Source organism: Watersipora subatra, chromosome 3, assembly GCF_963576615.1.
Source record: "Watersipora subatra chromosome 3, tzWatSuba1.1, whole genome shotgun sequence".
Classification (NCBI taxonomy): Eukaryota; Metazoa; Bryozoa; class Gymnolaemata; order Cheilostomatida; family Watersiporidae; genus Watersipora; species Watersipora subatra.
The window spans coordinates 2375546-2395850 of record NC_088710.1 but is presented as its reverse complement, the minus strand read 5'-3'; the positions used below and the strand labels follow the sequence as shown (position 1 = coordinate 2395850).

General features: G+C 36.5%; 1 protein-coding gene across 2 annotated transcripts in view; it reads left to right on the top strand.

The window, feature by feature from the left end:
* The first annotated feature begins 9169 nt into the window (after positions 1-9169).
* LOC137390055 (F-box/LRR-repeat protein 7-like) overlaps positions 9170-20305 on the top strand; it is a 78576-nt gene continuing 67440 nt past the window's right edge. For both annotated transcript variants that reach the window (XM_068076297.1, XM_068076298.1), the window contains exons 1-7: positions 9170-9302; positions 9697-9785; positions 9883-10050; positions 10890-10996; positions 12135-12329; positions 13754-13854; positions 20229-20272. In XM_068076297.1, coding sequence (XP_067932398.1) covers positions 9243-9302; positions 9697-9785; positions 9883-10050; positions 10890-10996; positions 12135-12329; positions 13754-13854; positions 20229-20272 — 764 coding nt within the window. In that variant the 5' untranslated portion in view covers positions 9170-9242. The remainder of the gene's footprint in view (positions 9303-9696; positions 9786-9882; positions 10051-10889; positions 10997-12134; positions 12330-13753; positions 13855-20228; positions 20273-20305) is intronic.

Genomic DNA, 20305 nt, shown 5'->3' with positions numbered 1-20305 from the left:
TGTTATGGGATTATAAACATATAACTACCTTACTAACCATGGAAGTTTTCACTGCACAACAGATATATTATGATAAAATGTGTAAGCAATATCACCACTGAAAGACCAAAAATAATACTTTGTTTCACCGCTGAAGTGTCTTATTCTAGTCCTATATTATATTTTACACATATTATTATACTGTTTATAACTGTATGCAGTGTATATTTATATATCCAAATACAAAAATGATGTTCTCCTGGTAAATCTACGGTGCATGTTTCATTTCTTGGTTACTATTAAAACAGGCCAAGCAAACTGTTGAATTTGTTGGTTGAAAAATAGGAATGAAGTTTTTTGACCTAAGTTTGATCTAATAATGAGCAGAAAACTCCAGTCATAATCTTTAGCCAACAAATTCAACCAACTATCTAAACTTGCATTAGTTAACATCTACTTTCTCTACACTAGTTAGAGCATCTAGTAGCAAGGGTGAAACAATAAAATAGTATATTTATTGCTATATTATTGTGGCGATAAGTAACCATTATTCAAGGCTTCCATCTTAATTATAGGCATCATTACCAAACTCAGTTAACACTGTTAATACTACACGCACTCATATGAAAGTGTACAGTGTATTCAAGGGCATCACTACCAAACTCAGTTAATACTGTTAATACTACACGCACTCACATGAAAGTATACAGAGTAATTAAGGGCCTCACTACCAAACTCAGTTAATACTGTTAATACTACACGCACTCACATGAAAGTATGCAGAGTAATTAAGGCCCACTCTCCCAAACTCAGTTAATACTGTTAATACTACACACACTCATATGAAAGTGTACAGTGTATTTAAGGGCATCCCTACCAAACTCAGTTAATACTGTTAATACTACACACACTCAAATAAAAGTGTACAGTGTATACAAGGCACCACTACCAAACTCGGCTAGTACTGTTAATACTACGCAAACTCATATGAAAGTGTACAGTGTATTTAAGGGCATCATTACCAAACTCAGTTAATAATGTTAATACTACACACACTCATATGAAAGTGTACAGTGTATTTAAGGGCATCACTATCAAACTCAGTTAATACTGTTAATACTACACACACTCAAATAAAAGTGTACAGTGTATACAAGGCATCACTACCAAACTCGGCTAGTACTGTTAATACTACGCAAACTCATATGAAAGTGTACAGTGTATTTAAAGGCATCACTACCAAACTCAGTTAATAATGTTAATACTACACACACTCATATGAAAGTGTACAGTGTATTTAAGGGCATCTCAGTTAATATCCACTTCTTACAACCTCCGAGTTGATTTTGATAGCGAGTCATGATGCAATTGTTCATTGCTCAGGTCATTAGGTGCCTGTCCTTTCTCTGTACATAATACATTGTGGGAAAGACTGCTATAGTTTTTATTCATTTACCTTAAATACACTGTACACTTTCATATGAGTGTGTGTAGTATTAACAGTATTAACTGAGTTTGGTAGTGATGTCTTTAAATACACTGTAAACTTTCATATGAGTGTGTGTAGTATTAACAGTATTAATTGAGTTTGGTAGTGATGCTCTTAAACACACTGTACACTTTCATATGAGTGGGTGTGTAGTATTGATAGTATTAACTGAGACTGGTTCTGATGCCTTAAATACACTGTACACTTTCATACGAGTGTGTGTAGTATTAACAGTATTAACTGAGTTTGGTAGTGATGCCCTTAAATACACTGTACACTTTCATATGAGTGTGTGTAGTATTAACAGTATTGACTGAGTTTGGTAGTGATGCCTTTAAATACACTGTACTTTTTCATGTGAGTGAGTGTGTAGTATTAACAGTATTAACTGAGTTTGGTAGTGAGGCCCTTAATTACTCTGTATACTTTTATATGAGTGTGTGTATATTAACAGTATTAACTGAGTTTGGTAGTGATGCCTTATATACACCGTACATTTTCATATGAGTGTGTAGTGTTAACAGTATTAATTGAGTTTGGTAGTGATACCTTATATACACTGCACACTTTCATATAAGTGAGTGTGTAGTATTGACAGTATTAGCTGAGTTTGGTAGTGAGGCCCTTAATTACACTGTATACTTTCATATGAGTGTGTGTAGTATTAACAGTACTAGCTGAGTTTGGTAGTGATGCTCTGAAATACACTGTACACTTTTAAATGAGTAGGTGTGTAGTGTTAATAGTATTAACTGAGCTTGGTAGTGATTCTCTTGAATACACTGCACACCTCAATGTGAGTGAGTGTGTAGTATTAACAGTATTAACTGAGTTTTGTAGTGAGGCCCTTAGTTACACTGTATACTTTCATATGAGTGCGTGTGCTTGGATACGAGCGAGTGCGCGGGTGCGAGGGCATGAGTGTGACAGAGAGACTTGTGTCAGCACTGTTGTCAATAGCCATCAAAAATTTCATATGTTATGTAGTATAAAATTACAAACAAAAAGTGCACTTAACAAAATGAATTTAAACCAAAATACATCTAAACTAGTTTACTAGTAGTATTGTACATTGCAGTACGGGGATTACAGTAAATAACAGCATAACATAAACAAGGGAGATAATTCTAACTACTCTCAATGTTAAAGAGGTGCCCTTCACAAGAAAATGCCTATTGCTGTTGACTAGTTACTGAAAGTCATGGCTGTAGACTAAACATAAAGGTTGAGTATAACCTAGAGGTGTCAAGAGCTCGCAACTCCAATTTATATGATAAGTTAGACTTCAAGCGGTCTTTTACAACAGCAACTTTATCTTAGTAGTTATTATTGGTTTCTGATTGATTATAGCAGAGTGTGTACATCAATGACTCAATAAACTTCCTAGAACAGTGTTTTAGGAGACATAGTTGAATAATTTATAATACAGATCAAGTTCCCTAAGCTTAGACAGCTCTTTAGACAGAGCCGCAAATGGCTAATCTTGTCGCAACTTTGATTCCATGGGTGCACAACTCCCCTTTAATTTATAACAGTGGTTCCCAACTACCTTGGAGCCACGGACCCCCTGAGCTCCTTATCTAAAAGTCAGGGACCCCTTTATAAACATCATAATATATGGTGTTTATAACAATGCATTGTAAATTGAAATGTTTTATTCTCCATGGATCTTAGTATATCGCTGAAATTAAAGAGGTAGAGAAAGAATTATGTGTTCGCTGGTTAGAGGTTTTGTTCTTTTGTACTACTAACTGGAAATCAGGTACTATCCAGTGATTGATGCATATGATGAACCTAACAAAATGACGCAATCACCCCGCGGAATTGCATTAGCCCGAAACCCAGGCTAGCACAATCCCAACAGAGCTCGATCATTGAACCCCCCCAATATGATAGCCGTCGCCTATCCTTTTAGGGTTTTATATCATTGATCCAACCACAATAAGACAGAAATAGCTGTAAATAACTAGCTAGAAAAAACCAATACTGGCACCAGCCTGTGGACCCCCTCAAAACCTGCTGTGGACCCCTAGGGGTTCATGAACCACCAGTTGGGAACCACTGATCTATAAGATAGCTGATTCGCAGACATTACATGTGACACACCTAATCAAATGTATTCACCATAAGTTGTCTTATCTTTCACCGCAACCTAAAACGAACGCCTTCATTGTTTTATATAGATCATAAAATACATCACTCACTTCTTATAACCTTATCCAATATATGATTGTCTAACCTATTAGTTGAAAGTCTACCTTACTAGTTGATAACACTAGTATTTATTCCTTTTTTGATAAACTTCAGTAAATAAGTATATTTCTACAGGAATACAGAGAGACAATAAAAACCAAACTGATTCATTACTCTTAATAGAAACCACAACCTTTCTCTAATGGTTCTCATCAACTCATAACCTGAATACGTTTTTACTTTGAAAAGTAGGTTAAAAGAACCAAGTGGCTCTAAAGAAAGAAAATGTACTTGGCAGCATTATAGAAACTCTCATATAGTTGAATTTAACTTGGTTCATAGTTGAACAATAACACAGTGTCTGTTAGCGAGTAATACTTTTTTCATTTCAATGCTTATCTATTAACAGTCTCTATTCTAACAGTCTCTTTACTAACAGTCTCTCTGCTAACAGTCTCTCTACTAACAGTCTCTATACTAAAAGTCTCTCTATTAACAGGCATTTGACAAGGGAGATATACTAATAGTTATTAACTTGCAAACTATCAACAGACCTTTTTGGGAGTTATATATTCAATGTCAAAGACTTCTTTGTTAGAACCAAACCTGTATCTCCTACAGTATTGTGTTTCATGTGAATTTTCGCAGAGGTAGTACCACCAAGTGTCACATCATTCACAATCACAACAGCAGATATATATCAACCCTAAGTTTTAGATATCGCTGCTAGCGCTATGCCAAATTTACAGGTAAACACTTACTTCTTCACGCTTTTCGTACTTTATAAACAAGTTTCCAGAGAAAACTTATGGTTCAAATTCATGATGATCATTATTCACTGTAGAGACAATCGATGGTTTCAACTCAAACTGCACCTAAAATTCTTTAACTATTCAGAATTTTTTTAATTCAAAATTTTCTCCTAGTAAATCTTACCATGAACGCGGTTAAGAATTTTAAAGTTACAAAAAATGTTAATTAAGTTTTGTTCACAATTGGCTCCACTCATTGTAAAAGCATTGTGTGTAATCTCTGCCGCTGTGAGATGTTAGTAAATTATAGCAGAGAGGAAGCTGGGGTAATTAATGCCATTTTTCATTTTTACCTATTTAAAGCCATATAACTTCTTTGGTAGCTTTCAGTTTTTATGTGAAATTAGTTTGGCAACAGCGATATGTTTTGTAGTAGTCCTTAGTGGTTGTAACATAAAATCAATTCGGCTTGAAAATTTGTGTTTTCTGTCACAAATCATCTCGCGCATGGAGTAATTTGTGCCGCATGCCATATCTGTATGAGGTAAGTTGTACCACCGTTAAATCTGATCTGTTTAGTCTAATTATGGCTTATTGCTGAGATAAATAATAAGAGATATTGTGACACAAAAACCACTAAACTATTCTAATTACGAAGTAACACAAAGTTATTTAATTTATCTGCATCAAATCAACCAATATTTCTCTAGCAAACTTGTAGTTTGTCCATATTACCATAATATCACTTTCTAATTTATAAATAAACTAGCTGTACTACCCAGCTTTGCCCAAGTAATAAAAAGTCTTTGCGCAGATAATTGATTTGTATTTAATATATAACGGCATTTGCCATTCTAGCTTTTAAACTACATATCATGAGAAATTTAATAAGAAAAGTGATAGTATGGGCTCATTAAGATCAAAAATAGTCAAAGTGGCGGCCAAATGGAAATGGCGTACAAATAGAGGGTGGCTTTCTATTTTTTAATCCTTCTCTCATAGTGCCGGTCAAATATAGAGGTGGTGTTTCAATAGAGGTGGCGTTCAATTAGAGATTTTACGGTATACATAGAACTATTACATCAGCTATTGAGCAGGTTGAAAGATCCAAAGGAGAATTAAAAAAACTGTTGAGATCGCTTGCTATACTTCAAAAACCCAGTACAATAACATCAATTATAAATAGTGTGAGTTCCCTGTCTTTGGATGGACGAGCCTACTTTAGCTTTTGTGCGCTGCTACATAACAGGAGTTCAAGATTCTTTTAACAAAGATTTAAGTTTAGAAGTGTTTAGAGCTGAAAACTATTCCAAACAAGTAAACATCACTCAGTTAGACAAAGACAAGTAATTATTCATGTTTATATTTTGTATTTCTATGATATCTAAATAACTATCATATCTGACTCGCTTTTGTAGTAAAAATAGTAAACATATACTTTCCTGTTTCAGCTGGTAACTTTATGCATATTTATTTTTGTAGGAAATAAATGAAAATAGTCAATCTGATAATTCTGATGATGAAGGGTAAGTAATCACATGAGAGAGTGTGGTGAGGGGAGAGTGAGGAAACAGCAGGAACAGGGAGAGTGAGGTTGAAAGAGAAAGCGGGGGAGAGACAAATGGAGAGGGAATAGCATCTAAAGGAAGAGGGTAGTGTAAAGGATAAATGATGAGATTGGATATAACAAAAACTAATAATCAAAACTACTTGCATTGGTTTTTTCTGAGAGGAAATCTCTATAATATAATCTAGTCAGCTGAAGATTTCATCTCCTGAAGACACGAGTATCTCAGAGAAGCGCTGACAATTCAAGTTACTAAAGATAGTCATAACCACCCTGTTACTCATCATCAGAGTATTTTATATGTGAGATATAATTCCTAATATATTTTAACTTCTGTTACTTTCTGCTGAGTTCATTATATTTTTAGCATTCTTGATTATTATCAAAAGAGGATTTGTAGCTCATAAGTTAATCAATAAACATTGTAAATGTGTTTGTAACATACATGTAAATGTGTTTGTAACGTACATGTAAATACAGCACATATGTATATAATACTCTCAAGATACAGTACATTTGAATAGAGGAACAACTGAAACATGAAGTCCATCTTATACCTGTCATAATTGTAACAATAAAACTATAGTACAAGTTCTCCTATTGGAAATCTCTCTATTCTAGAGAGCAATAAGAATAGTGTGTAGTATCCTGTTGCTAAGTAAGATTTGCTACCCCTTATTACTCTACATTGTGTATTCAGGTGCTAGTTTAAACTTATCCACCTTTTTAGGCTGTTCAAACTACTGACTGCCTTCCCTAAAGTTACCCAACTCGGTATGGAACTTTCAGACAGACCCTTTTAATGGTCCCTGGACTGGACAAATGTTCAAAAACTCGCCTTGATACTAGAACGAGACTATGGGGTAAAACATCACATATTATGTCATTATATTTTCTCTGATTAGTTGTGAGGCCTTAACTATTTGTTTCACCTCTCAAACAGGAAGTGTATGAAAGAGAAATAGAGATAAACAATGTTTAATAATGAGACCTTGGAACAAGTGTATTGAGGAATATAAGATACTGTGGAATGTGATATGATTATAATAAAAACCTCTAAATTGATAAGTGTTTTTTACTTATTGGATCATCTTGTATTAATAGATTAATGTCACCTTCAACAGTATCAAAACAGTTTAAGGTAAATCACAAAGTTGGTAACCCCATTAGCACGTCTAAAGTATAAACTAGAGAGGTTATCATATGAAAGTGGTGTGAAAATAAGAATATATAGCATGAAATACTATGACAGGAAACGTTATGTAGAGACATGGACTGATACAGTATACAGAGACAGATGTTAATCTTACATAGAAAATATAAATAATGTACAACTATGGTACATAGTGTAGTCGGCAATAAGCAATAGGAGATGGCAAAAATGTCTATTAATAGCTTATATCCCTATCTTGGGTATAAGGTTACCGACATTAAATACAAGCATCACATAATAACATCACATAATATAACATTTGGCAGACCAAATAACAAAATTACAGAATAACAGAGGTCCCACGAGCACTGAGATTTATATATACTAGTTGTACTACTCGGCGTTGACCAGGTAATAAAAGAGTCTTGAGTAAAAAATTTATTTATCAGCAACAAATAGGTTTTCTGCTAACATTAGCAACATTTGGCATTTTAATTTTCAAACTACATATCATGAGAGAAGTGCTTTGTCTAGTTGAAATAAATTAGGAGAAAAAAGAAAAAAACCGTAAAAGTTTTCAAATGTTGTCAAACATCTGTAACTTTCAAACTTCATAACTCAAAAGAAGTATTTTGTTGAAATAAATTGGAAAGAAAAATCAAAATGTAAAGGTGTTTAAATGTAAATGTAAAATCATTAGCAAGTAATGGCTATATATAGTCTGTTTTGCTACAATTACAATGAAAAATGATTTGGTATACGATTATATGACTTTAGTTCATTTCAGTGTTGGCGTGCAAAAATTGGCATGCTAATTTTCGGATGCCATTGCTGGCATGCGAAAATATCGTTGGCTATAGACGTACATAGAGTGGTATAAAAGCCTATAGTAATTATCTAATGCAATTATCTCCTGGTAAAAATCATCATCATCATTAAAAATGGTAGCAAAACAATATGCGTGTCAAAATTCTCAGAGTTAAATAATATCAGACAAGTAACTTTGTATCGGGGCACATTTGGCCATGGCCAAATGTGCCCCGAACTCTGTGGCCAAAGCTGCCCCATCAGCTCATAATTGACAAAATACTCACTCACAAATTACTAAGTGATTGGATATTTGCTTTGACTACTTCATTAAATTAGCAACTAATGCCTACATTTTACTAAGTTAGCAAGCTGGTCTACTATTTGTACTTCTTCAGAAAAAAACTTTCAACTAATGTCTTTCAAATGTGTTTTAGCTCACTAAAACAATAATTTACTTACCACTTCCACAATACTTCACATGTAGGTCCAAGATTACAATGGGTGGTCTATTAGATCATTTCGTGTTTATTATGACGGAGAGAACAATTTCAATAATGTTTTTTTTAGTAAAACTGGGGTGGCCAAAGCTGCCCCATGGCCAAAGGTGCCCCGGTTACCCCTACACATATATAAAGATGTTGAAATAGATACATAATCAGTTGTGAAAGATTTCTGTCATGGACACATAGACAGAACAAAAGCTATTGCAATAAAGAAGTAATAGCTCTTGTTCTGTTAATGTTCCTTACAAAAATCTGTAGTGTCACAAGTTTTATATCGTTCGTTGAATAAAGAAAAAATTTTTCCTGCCAAAAACCATAAACAATATATTTATGTAGATTTTGATGCTTACAATTGATTGCATTTATGCATACTTTGAGGGTTGTTGATGCTTAAAAGGTCCAGAGCTGCGGGGCGCTGCCCCGAACCCCGTTGGCTATGCTGCCCCGAACCCCGCTGGGGACTCACCCCCAAACCCCCAGGTGTTCATAACTAGTCGCCTAACATTTGCAGCCCCAACTTGCAACCAGGGAACACAGGCTTGGTTATAATGTATTATAAGTGTGTTAAAATTGAAATCTATAGTTGGCTAAAAATGGCAAAACCACCTACGGCTTACAACTTCATTAAGCTCCGCCTTCTTCTATGCAACTGCATCGAGCGATCGACTGAAGCCGGCGTCTTTTCTATACAATCAATAGTAAATAAGTTTTCACTGCGGTCGCCACAGATTAGTATTACTAGCGAGTGTGACTTGGTGTAGCTAAGTGAGTCAATGAATGAGAGTCTACTAGGGAGATGACTGATAGTACAGAAGAGCTGAAGAGAACAATATATGTGACCAACATCTCACATGAGGTACTTGAGTGTCTATAATTACCATGTGAAGCATACAAACTCTCATAAACAGACAGCTCTGTGGTTGTAATGCAGAGATTGTAGATTCTGAGACAAATTAGTCTAAACATATAACTATGATTCAAAGGCTAACCTAAAAGAGCCTTGAAAACTGATGGCCTACTCAATACAAACCATAGTTCATTGTAATTACAAATGGTAACCTTTGTTCATATACAAGGAGCTTGTAAGATTTTTTTGTAAAATGTACAATCACAAAATTTCTGAGTGAGTGTTTTTAAACATTGGCAACTTTTCCATATTTGCAAGTGTAGCGAAGACACAATTTTACGCTTTTATATTTTCTGGTGAGAGAAAAATTGACTAATTTAAAAATGCTTTGATGCTATTTCAGGCTCTTTGGAAAACCAACTTAGCAGACATATTTGAGGTGTTTGGAGAAATAACGAGTATTGACTACATACAACCACGGAATAACAACAGGTATTTCTTACCACTTCATCTCCTAATTATGTTATTTCTTTCACAGTTTTGGTATTTCTGTTGGCTGGCTGCCAGAACTCATTCTGATATTTTACAGATTTGCTTTTGTCACCTTTTCTACTCTGAGCTCTGCACAAAAAGCATTTGAAGTTGCTTCATCTGAAAATGGCCTCTATTATGAGGGCCACAGACTATATGTTGCTCCAAGAAGACCTAAGAGAGCTAACATAAAGGAAGATGTTCAGCGTTTACTCAAACAGAGAAGGTAAGAGAGAACAGGTAATACATGTGCGTTAATATCTTTTATAGCATATCTTCTAGGTCGTCATAATCTCTCTCACAAGCATGATATTGAAAAGAGCTTATCGCAACCGATAGTATTTCCGCATGCACTTTAAGCGTGCATAATTTAACCGATGTAATGAATATGACCACAATTATTCCATTGTATAACACTGTAGCCGTTCGGTGCAGTAGACAGAATGTCTGTCTACACACCCGGAAGTTTGGAGTTTAAATTCGTGGAATGGAATTTTTATTCTCGAAACTTTGTCATTACAGCTGGACACACGAATGACAGACCAACATATGGCAAACACCGAAATTTGTATATATAGATTCATTTGACTCGCTACTATTATGATACGTGTAACAATTCATTGCTTAAAGTATTTAAGTTTCAGCCATGTTTTATTCTCTAATAAACCTGCAACTATATGTACTTTACATTGCTCATGAGGCCTTCATATTTTCATACACTTACTCTCGACTTTGTTTCTCATGGGAAAACAACTCCAGTACAACTTACACAAATACACAACTTACACACAACTTACACCTATAAATACTTGAATAGTTTGCCTCCTTTTTTATCTCTGTGAATATATCTAGTCACTTTCTATCAATACTGATCACAGATAAACCTGTAAATGTTAGATAAAGGTCACTTGAAAAGTGATGCACTCGATGCAACAGATAAAATCAAAGCTACAATGGGTAAATTCAACACAGTAAATTAGCTTCACCAATTTTCACTGATTGTTTTTAGCTTGTGGTCCTAAGATAATTAATTAAAGGTGCTGACTGAACTTGTATAACTTGTAGAGAATGGCAGCCAACTGGTCCAGCCTTGATCGAGACACTCGATGTGTACTGCATGCTGCACATCTTTAGCTACTTGACTTTGAGTGAGCTGATTCTTTGTGAAGATGGTAGGTATATACTATGAACATTTATAATTTAACATTATTTGAAACTGGCAACTAGCAACAAACTGTGTAAAACAACTATGAGATAAACTAGCAACTAGCAAAGAGCAATTAACACACAGTAACTAGCATAAAACAACTAGCAAAAACAACTGGTATAAAACAGCAACCTAAACAACTAGTATAACTCATCTAACGTAAAGCAACTAACATAAAGTTAACATGCTTTAAGTTACTAACATCTCATTTCTAGTACAGCCTTCACAGATTTAGGCATCAATCAGAAAGACATATAAAATATTAAAGTAGCAGTAGAAAATAAGAGTGTCCATAACTAGTAAAGATATACCCTTGGAATAGTTGGTGATTACAGAATTGATGTAACCCTCCTTGAAGAAATGTGGTTTAAAAATAGAATATGATAATTAATAATACCAATGTAGTATTAGTATGATAATATAAGTTTATACTAATGGTGTACTCTGGAGTAGGGTATGTGAGGTGGTTAAAGGTGCTTGTTGGTTCCCTATTCATAGGGGTAAGTGATTAGGGTACAAGTGAAGGGTTCAGGTTCTAATCTTGTTTCCTTCACAAGTTTAAGATGAATATGATAGTTTTTACTCTGATAGTAGTACATCATAGTGAACAGGGTTCCTTTACAGTGGATAAGCGCATGCATAGCGATCAGCATGCATAAGCAAAAGCCCTGACTTGCTATCTTTGTCAATTGTTATTGTTTGCAGGTTACAAGGTCTCAAGGTTACATAAACTGAACACTTGCTTTATAACAAACACGTTTGATGTTGAAAATGTTTCATTGTATTCATTTACTGGTCATCCATAAAGTAGTTACTTTGTTGAATCCGCATCAATGACAGTGGTACGAAAAGATAACTCCAAGTTTATTGATACTGCAGACCTAAATGAACACTTGTCACATACTCGATTTCACGATGGACGATATTTCTAAATGCTATTTTATGATACAAATATTCAAGTCAGTTTATCACAGTGATTATTTTAATCTAGTAGATCCTTATCAATCTCAACCTTTACCTCTGACTAACCTGTCTGAACTTGTTATCTTTAGTGCTGACTATATTCTTAGATGTACATTATTATATACAGTAACTACTTTTAGTATGTCAGCGTTGGAGGGAAATAAGTCAGCAGTGTTGGAGCACTATAGAAGAGCTGCCCTTCTCTGATATCTCATACCCTGTAGAAATAGACCACAAGAAAAAACTAGATATTTTGAAGAGATGCACAACTGGTGCTCTGCGTTATTTGAATCTCTGTTGGAATATTCCGAAATCTGAGCTACTTGAGTTGCTGGGTAAGTAAGTTTTAACGTGTATATTATTTTGTGGTATCAGGTTATAATGCAATGCAGACAACTCCTGGGCTAAAAATAGAGTTACCATTTATTCTCACCACTTTAATCTGTTATTGTCAGCGACCCCTGGTAGTTCACAGAAGTTATGAAAGTTGGTTTTGTCTGTGCAGACTTCAAAGTTTTTTTTGGATGTTGCTGGCATTCAGCTTGTGATGATTCATCTGTTGGGTCTGTTTACTAACAATCTCTCTACTAACAGTCTCTCTACTAACAGTCTCTCCACTAACAGTCTCTCTATTAACAGTCTCTCTACTAGCAGTCTGTCTACTAACAGTCTCTCTACTAACAGTCTCTCTACTAACAGTCTCTCTACTAGCAGTCTGTCTACTAACAGTATCTCTACTAACAATCTCTCTACTTACAGTCGCTCTACTAGCAGTCTCTCTACTAACAGTCTCTGTGCTAATCGTCGGTCTACTAACATTCTCTTTACTAACATTCTCTCTACTAACAGTCTCTGTGCTAATAGTCAGTCTACTAACAGTCTCCCTACTAACAGTCTCTCTACTGACAGTTTCTCTACTAACAGTCACTCTACTAACAGTTTCTCTACTAACAGTCTCTGTGCTAATAGTCAGTTTACTAACATTCTCTCTACTAACATTCTCTCTGCTAACGAACTCTCTACTAACAGTCTCTCTACTAACAGTCTCTCTACTAACAGTCTCTGTGCTAATAGTCTCTCTACTAACATTCTCTCTACTAACAATCTCTCTACTAATGGACTCTCTACTAACATTCTCTTTACTAGCAGTCTTTCTACTAGCAGTCTCTCTACTAACAGTCTGTCTACTAACAGTCTCTCTACTAACAGTCTCTATGCTAATAGTCAGTCTACTAACATTCTCTGTACTAACATTCTCTCTACTAACGGACACTCTACTAACAGTCTTTCTACTAATAGTCTCTCTATTAGCAGTCTCTCTACTTACAGTCTTTCTACTAGCAGTCTCTCTACTAACAGTCTCTCTACTAACAGTCTCTCTACTAAGTGTTTCTCTACTAACAGTCTCTGTGCTAATAGTCAGTCGACTAACATTCTCTCTACTAACATCCTCTTTACTAACGGACTCTCTACTAACAGTCTCTCTACTAACAGTCTCTCTACTAACAGTCTGTCTACTAATGGACTCTCTACTAACAGTCTCTCTATTAACAGTCTCTACTAACAGTCTCTCTACTAATAGGCTCTGTACTAAAAGTCTCTCTATTAACAGGCGGTTGACAAAGGAGATATACTATTAGTTATTAACTTGCAAACTATCAACAGCCCTTTTTGGGAGTTATATACTCAATGTCAGACTTCTTTGTTAGAACCAAACCTGTATCAACTACAATATTGTATTTCATGTGAATTTTCGCAGAGGTAGTACCACCAAGTGTCACATCATTCACAATCACAACAGCAGACATATATCAACCCGAAGTTTTAGATATCGCTGCTAGGGCTATGCCAAATTTACAGGTAAACACTTACTTCTTCACGCTCTTCGTACTTTATAAACAAGTTTCCAGAGAAAACTTATGGTTCAAATTCATGATGATCATTATTCACAGTAGAGACAATCGATGGTTTCAACGCAAACTGCACCTAAAATTCTTTAACTATTCAGAATTTTTTTAATTCAAAATTTTCTCCTAGTAGATTTTACCGTGATGGCAGCTAAAAATTTTAAAGTTACAAAAAATGTTAATTGTGTTTTGTTCACATTTGGCTTCACTCATTGTAAAAGCATTGTGTGTGTTATGTTTCTGCACAGAAGCAATTGAATAGAGTATTAAATTAGAGGAATGGTTTATTGCACACTCCAGAGACAACTGATTTGATAACAGAAAACCCAAGTATTTATATGTTTGGTCATAGAAAAGCTTTGTAAAAAGCTACAAGCATTATTAATAGCTATAATGAGACAGTACTATATAATATTAGCTTGTATAAAGCTTTAGCTAAAAAGCATAATGTTTGTTGGCAAAGTACCAGTAATACTTGGCACTTGCATGACACCTCCTCACTAAGCTAAAGGTTCTTTCTGGTTCTCTTAGACCTTCGGGGTTTGTCTCTGCTATACTCATCTCCATCAGGTAGACGAGGGTTGCGTGGTCTTCTTCTAGACGGAGGTTGCTCTGTTACAGTTGTAGGGGCTGGTAGTTGCAGTTTTGTCTCCTCTGTTATATCAGGTTTATCTCCAGGGTCTTGATCTTCTTCTGTTGAGTATCTTGGTCTGAGTTGTTCAACATGTCTTCTCCAAGTAGGTCCCTTTGGTACCACTTTGACATTGAGACTACGAGTTCCATATCTCTTAGTAACAATGGCTGGAACCCATCTAGGTTGTCTGTTGCGTCTAGGTCCATGATACAAGGCATAGCATGGTGCTCCAAGATTGTAGCTGTGTATCTTGCTAACTGTCTTTTCTGCCGATCGGTTGACTTCTCTGGATTGATGAAACTGTGCTATGTGTGCGGGTGATGGCAATAGGGTGTCAATCTTGCATCTCATCTGTCTTCCATTCAGCAGCTGACTGGGAGAGTATCCTGTAGGAAGTGGTGTCCTTCTATAGTGCATCAGGAACTGTTGTAGTGCAGATTTAGGTGAGAGTGACGATTTCTTCATGGCTTGTTTGAAGGATTGTACTAGTCTTTCAGCTGCGCCATTTGTAGCTGGATGGTAGGGTGCTCCAGTGAGGTGAACAATGCTTCTCTCTTGACACCACTGCTGAAACTCTCCTGAGGTGAAGCTGGTAGCATTGTCAGTGACTATGGTGTGAGGGTATCCAAAGTGTGCGAATATCTCCTCTAAGATGTCTGTGGTAGCTCTGGTAGAAGTAGATGACGTCCTGTGTATGCATGGATACTTTGAGTAGGCATCTATCATCACTAGCCATTGGCTGCCCATGAAGTTCACTGCATGATCTAAGTGAAGACGACTCCATGGCTTCTCAGGTAGCATCCAGGGATGTATAGGATACTTCTGTGGAAGCTTCTGGTGTTCAGCACAGGCAGTGCACTGTCGGCTTGTCTCCTCTATATCAGAGTCAATGCGAGGCCAATAGACAGCAGTTCGAGCTAGCTTCTTCATTCTTTCCATTCCAAAGTGTCCAAGGTGAAGGATCTTTAATACTTCCTGTTGTAACTTGACAGGAATGACTACTCTGTTGCCATATAGAAGACAACCTTCAGTGATAGAAAGTGAATCTGAGATCTTGTGGAAGAGTGACAGCTGAGTCTCCTTCATCTCTTTGTTACCAGGCCATCCTTCTGCTGTGTAGCGCATTACTGTGGCTAGTGTTGTGTCTTTCTTTGTCTCTTTTGCTAGAACATTGTAGTCTGTAGAGTTGAGCTGTTGTCCAATAGTGTGAATAGTGCATACTGTATCAACATCATCCTCATCTTCTCTTGCATCAAACTCTTTATCAGGTCCAACTGGCAGTCTTGAGAGGACATCTGCATTTTGATGATGCTGGGTAGATCTGTATTCTATGGTGTAGTCATACTGATTTAGTACCAGTGCCCATCTTGCTAGTCTGTTGGCTGCTAGAGCTGGAACTCCTTTGGTAGGTCCTAGAAGTGTGAGAAGAGGTCGGTGGTCAGTTACCAAGATAAACCGTCGACCATACAGGTACTGGTGATACTTCTTTAGAGCAAATATGATTGAGAGAGCTTCTTTTTGTATTTGTCCATATTTCCTCTGTGTGCTGGTCAGTGTTTTTGAAACATTGGCTATTGGTCTCTCACTTCCATCAGGATAACGATGAAATAGTACAGCTCCCAGTCCAGTTTCTGAAGCATCACATGAGATTCCAATGTCAAGATCTGGGTTGAAGTGTGCTAAGACACTATCAGTTGATAGCATATCTTTCAGTTTGTTGAAGCTCTTTTCTTGTTCAGTGCCCCACTTCCAGGTCTCTCCTTTGCGTGTCAGTTTGTGCAATGGTCCTGTGAGTTGTGACAGATTGGGTATGAACTTGCTGTAGAATTGTGTAGCTCCTAAGAAAGATCTTAGCTGAGTTAAGTCTGTTGGGACTGGCATCTGTTGTACTGCATCTGCCTTCTTTCCTTTAGTGATTCCCTTTGAAGTGAGTTTGTGTCCCAGATACTCTACTGTAGGTTGAGCAAAACAGCACTTGTCTTTTCTACATCTGAGCCCTCTTTCTTCTAATCTTTGAAGAAGTCGACGTAAGTTTTGTAGATGGCTCTCTGCATTGGCTCCACTCACTAGTATATCATCTAGGTATACTGCTACTCCTGGGAGGTCTTGTGTCAGTTGCTCCATGATTTCTTGAAAATACCCTGGTGCTGAGCTTATGCCAAAGGGCAACCTCTTCTGTAGTAGTACTCCTTGGTGTGTTGATAGTGCTAGTCGTCGTTGACTTTCTGGTGCCAACAATATTTGATTGTAGGCATCTGCTAAATCAATCTTTGTGTAGCAATAGCCTCCACCTAGTTTTCTGATTAGATCTTCTGGTAGTGGGATAGGTTTCCTATGTGTTTCTAGCTGATTATTGATAGTCTTGGAGTAGTCTCCACATACTCTGATCTTCCCTGCAGCTTGACCTGTTGTAGATTTGCGTACAGGTACAACTGGTGTTCCATACTGGTTGAATTGAGTTGGTTCCCATATGCCTTTAGCTACACCTGCTTCGTATGCTTGGTTGAGCTCTTCTGTCAAGGCAATAGGAGCTGGTCTGTGTCGGCAGAAGACTGGCTTTGTTGAAGGTTTGAAGTTTATCTCTAGTTCAAAGTTCTTGAGACATCCTAGCTCGTCTTTGAATATTTCTGGAAATTCTTTGCACATCTCCTTACACTTGATTTGTAACCTCCCATCTGGCTGGTTCTCTGTGATTGTTGATACAAGGTTCTGTTGTAGCTTGTCATCAATAGAGATGCCTAGTTGCTGTATAGCAGTTCTTCCTAGTAGGTTGAGATCTTGTACAGCACTAATCACAAATGGTAGTCTGACTTCTTTCTGTGCATCCAATTGGGCAGTTAGCTCACATCTGCCAAGCGTCTCTATGAGATGTCCTGAGGCTGATTTGTAGTTAACTGTAGTAGGTTTTAGGTTTGGCTTTCCTAGCTTCTCCCATATTGATTTACAGATGAAGTTGTCACATGCTCCAGTGTCCAGTTCAAGTGTGAAGTTGTCTCCCTCCAGTTTGATGTTTTCAGCAAGTTTCACCATCTTGGTTGATGTGCATTCTATCATCTTTACTGGTTTTTCTGCTGCAGATGATTTCTTTTTCTTGCATGCTCTTTCTATGTGACCTTGTTTAGAACAAAAGTTGCAGGTGGCTGCTTTGAATCTGCAGTCATCCGCTGTATGGTTAGTTCGGTCACATCTGTAGCATAGCTTTCCTTCCTTCTGCTTGTCAGGTGTAGAGTTGTTTTTCTGGATTGGTTTGTATCTTGATTTCTGTTGAGCAACCTTGTTGACTTTAGACGAGTTTCCATAAACTGTCTCTTTGGCAACTTTAGCTGCTTCTTCTGTTTCCTGTGCTACCTGTATAGCTTTGTTGAAGTTGAGTTCATTGTCCTTGACCTTGAAGAGAGATTTGAGAACTGCTTCATTGTTTACAGAGCAGATAAATCTTGTTCTGAGAGCCTCATCCAATGGATCTGTAATGTCTATGAAGGCACATGTAGTTGCATCTTGACGAATTCTGGCAGCTAACTCTTGAATAGTTTTTCCAGGTTTCCTCTGCATGTCACTCCAATACTTGTAACGCTCTCTAACAATGAAGCGCTTAGGGTCATACTGGTCTTTGAGAAATTCCAGTATTTCATCCATGTTGAGGTCGTTGATCTGCTTGGGTGTTGAAAGCTGAGCTGCCATATTACTAAGCTGCTTGTAGAGTGTAGGCTGTTGGTTGGTGAGAAAAGTGCCAGCAATCTTGTCTTGATGAATAGAATTTGCTGCAATGATTGTGTTGAATCTGTCTATGTAATCTGTTAGTAGCTCTGCTGTTGGGTCAAAACCTGGGAAGGCTGGAACAGCGGTTGCAGCTGTTTCTTGTTTCCGTTGTAGGTTTTGTAGTAGTAGCTCCATCAGTTTCTTATTCTCCTCCATTCTTTCATCTTGCTGACGTCTGTATTCCTCTTGTTGCTGCTTGAACTCCTCATGCTGCTGTTGTCTATGCTCTTCTTGCTGCTTTCTCTGCTCCTCTTGCTGCTGTCTCTGGTCCTCCTGCTGCTTCTGCATTAGCTTGATCAGGTCTGCTACTTCTGCCATTGTAGTGGTGCAATTTTGAACGGTTACTCTTGTAATAAACTAGAACTCTTTGTATCGATTTTATCAATGATAAAATCTGAACAAAACTCTTTGTAACTGTTCAAAAGAGAAATCCTTGTTGCCAATTAGCTTCTGTTATGTTTCTGCACAGAAGCAATTGAATAGAGTATTAAATTAGAGGAATGGTTTATTGCACACTCCAGAGACAACTGATTTGATAACAGAAAACCCAAGTATTTATATGTTTGGTCATAGAAAAGCTTTGTAAAAAGCTACAAGCATTATTAATAGCTATAATGAGACAGTACTATATAATATTAGCTTGTATAAAGCTTTAGCTAAAAAGCATAATGTTTGTTGGCAAAGTACCAGTAATACTTGGCACTTGCATGACAGTGTGTAATCTCTGTCGCTGTGAGATGTTAGTAAATTATAGCAGAGAGGAAGCTGAGGTTATTAGGGCCATTTTTTAGTTCTTCCTATTTGAAGCCATGGAACTTCTTAGGTAGCCTTCAGTTTTTATGTGAAATTAGTTTGGCAACAGCGATATGTTTTGTAGCAGTCACTAGTGGTTGAAACATAAAATCAATTCGGCTTGAAAATTCGTGTTTTCTGGCACAAATCATCCCGCACATGGGGTAATTTGTGCCGCACACCATATCTACACGAGGTAAGTTGTACCACCATTAAATCTGCTCTGTTTAGTTTAATTATGGCTTATTGCTGAGGTAAATACTAAGAGATCTTGTTACAGTACACAACAACCACTAAATTATTCTAATTACAAAGTAACACAAAGTTATTCAACGGGTTTACATCAAATCAACCAATATTTCTTTAGCAAACTTGTAGTTTGTCCATATTACCATAATATCACTTTCTAATTTTTAAATAAACTAGCTGTACTACCCAGCTTTGCCCAAGTAATAAAAAGTCTTTGCACAGATAATTGATTTGTATTTAATATATAACGGCATTTGCCAGTCTAGCTTTCAAACTACATATCATGAGAAATTTAATAAGAAAAGTGATAGTATGGGCTCATTAAGGTCAAAAATAGTCAAAGTGGTGGCCAAATGGAAATGGCGTACAAATAGAGGGTGGCTCTCTATTTTTTAATCCTTCTCTCATAGTGCCGGTCAAATATAGAGGTGGTGTTTAAATAGAGGTGGCGTTCAATTAGAGGTTTTACGGTATATATAGAACTATTACATCAGCTATTGAGCAGGTTGAAAGATCCAAAGGAGAGTTAAAAAAACTGTTGAAATCCCTTGCTATACTTCAAAAACCCAGTACAATAACATCAATTATAAATAGTGTGAGTTCGCTGTCTTTGAATGGACGAGCCTACTTTAGCTTTTGTGCGCTGCTACATAACAGGAGTTCAAGATTCTTTTAACAAGGATTTGAGTTTAGAAGTGATTAGAGTTGAAACCTATTCCAAACAAGTAAACATCACTCAGTTAGACAAAGACAAGTAATTATTCATGTTTATAATTTGTATTTCTATGATATCTAAATAACTATCATGTCTGACTTGCTTTTGTAGTAAAAATAGTAAACATATACTTTCTTATTCTTTCAGCTGGTAACTTTATGCATATTTCTTTTTGTAGGAAATAAATGAAAATAGTCAATCTGATAATTCTGATGATGAAGGGTAAGTAATCACATAAGAGAGTAAATGGGGTGA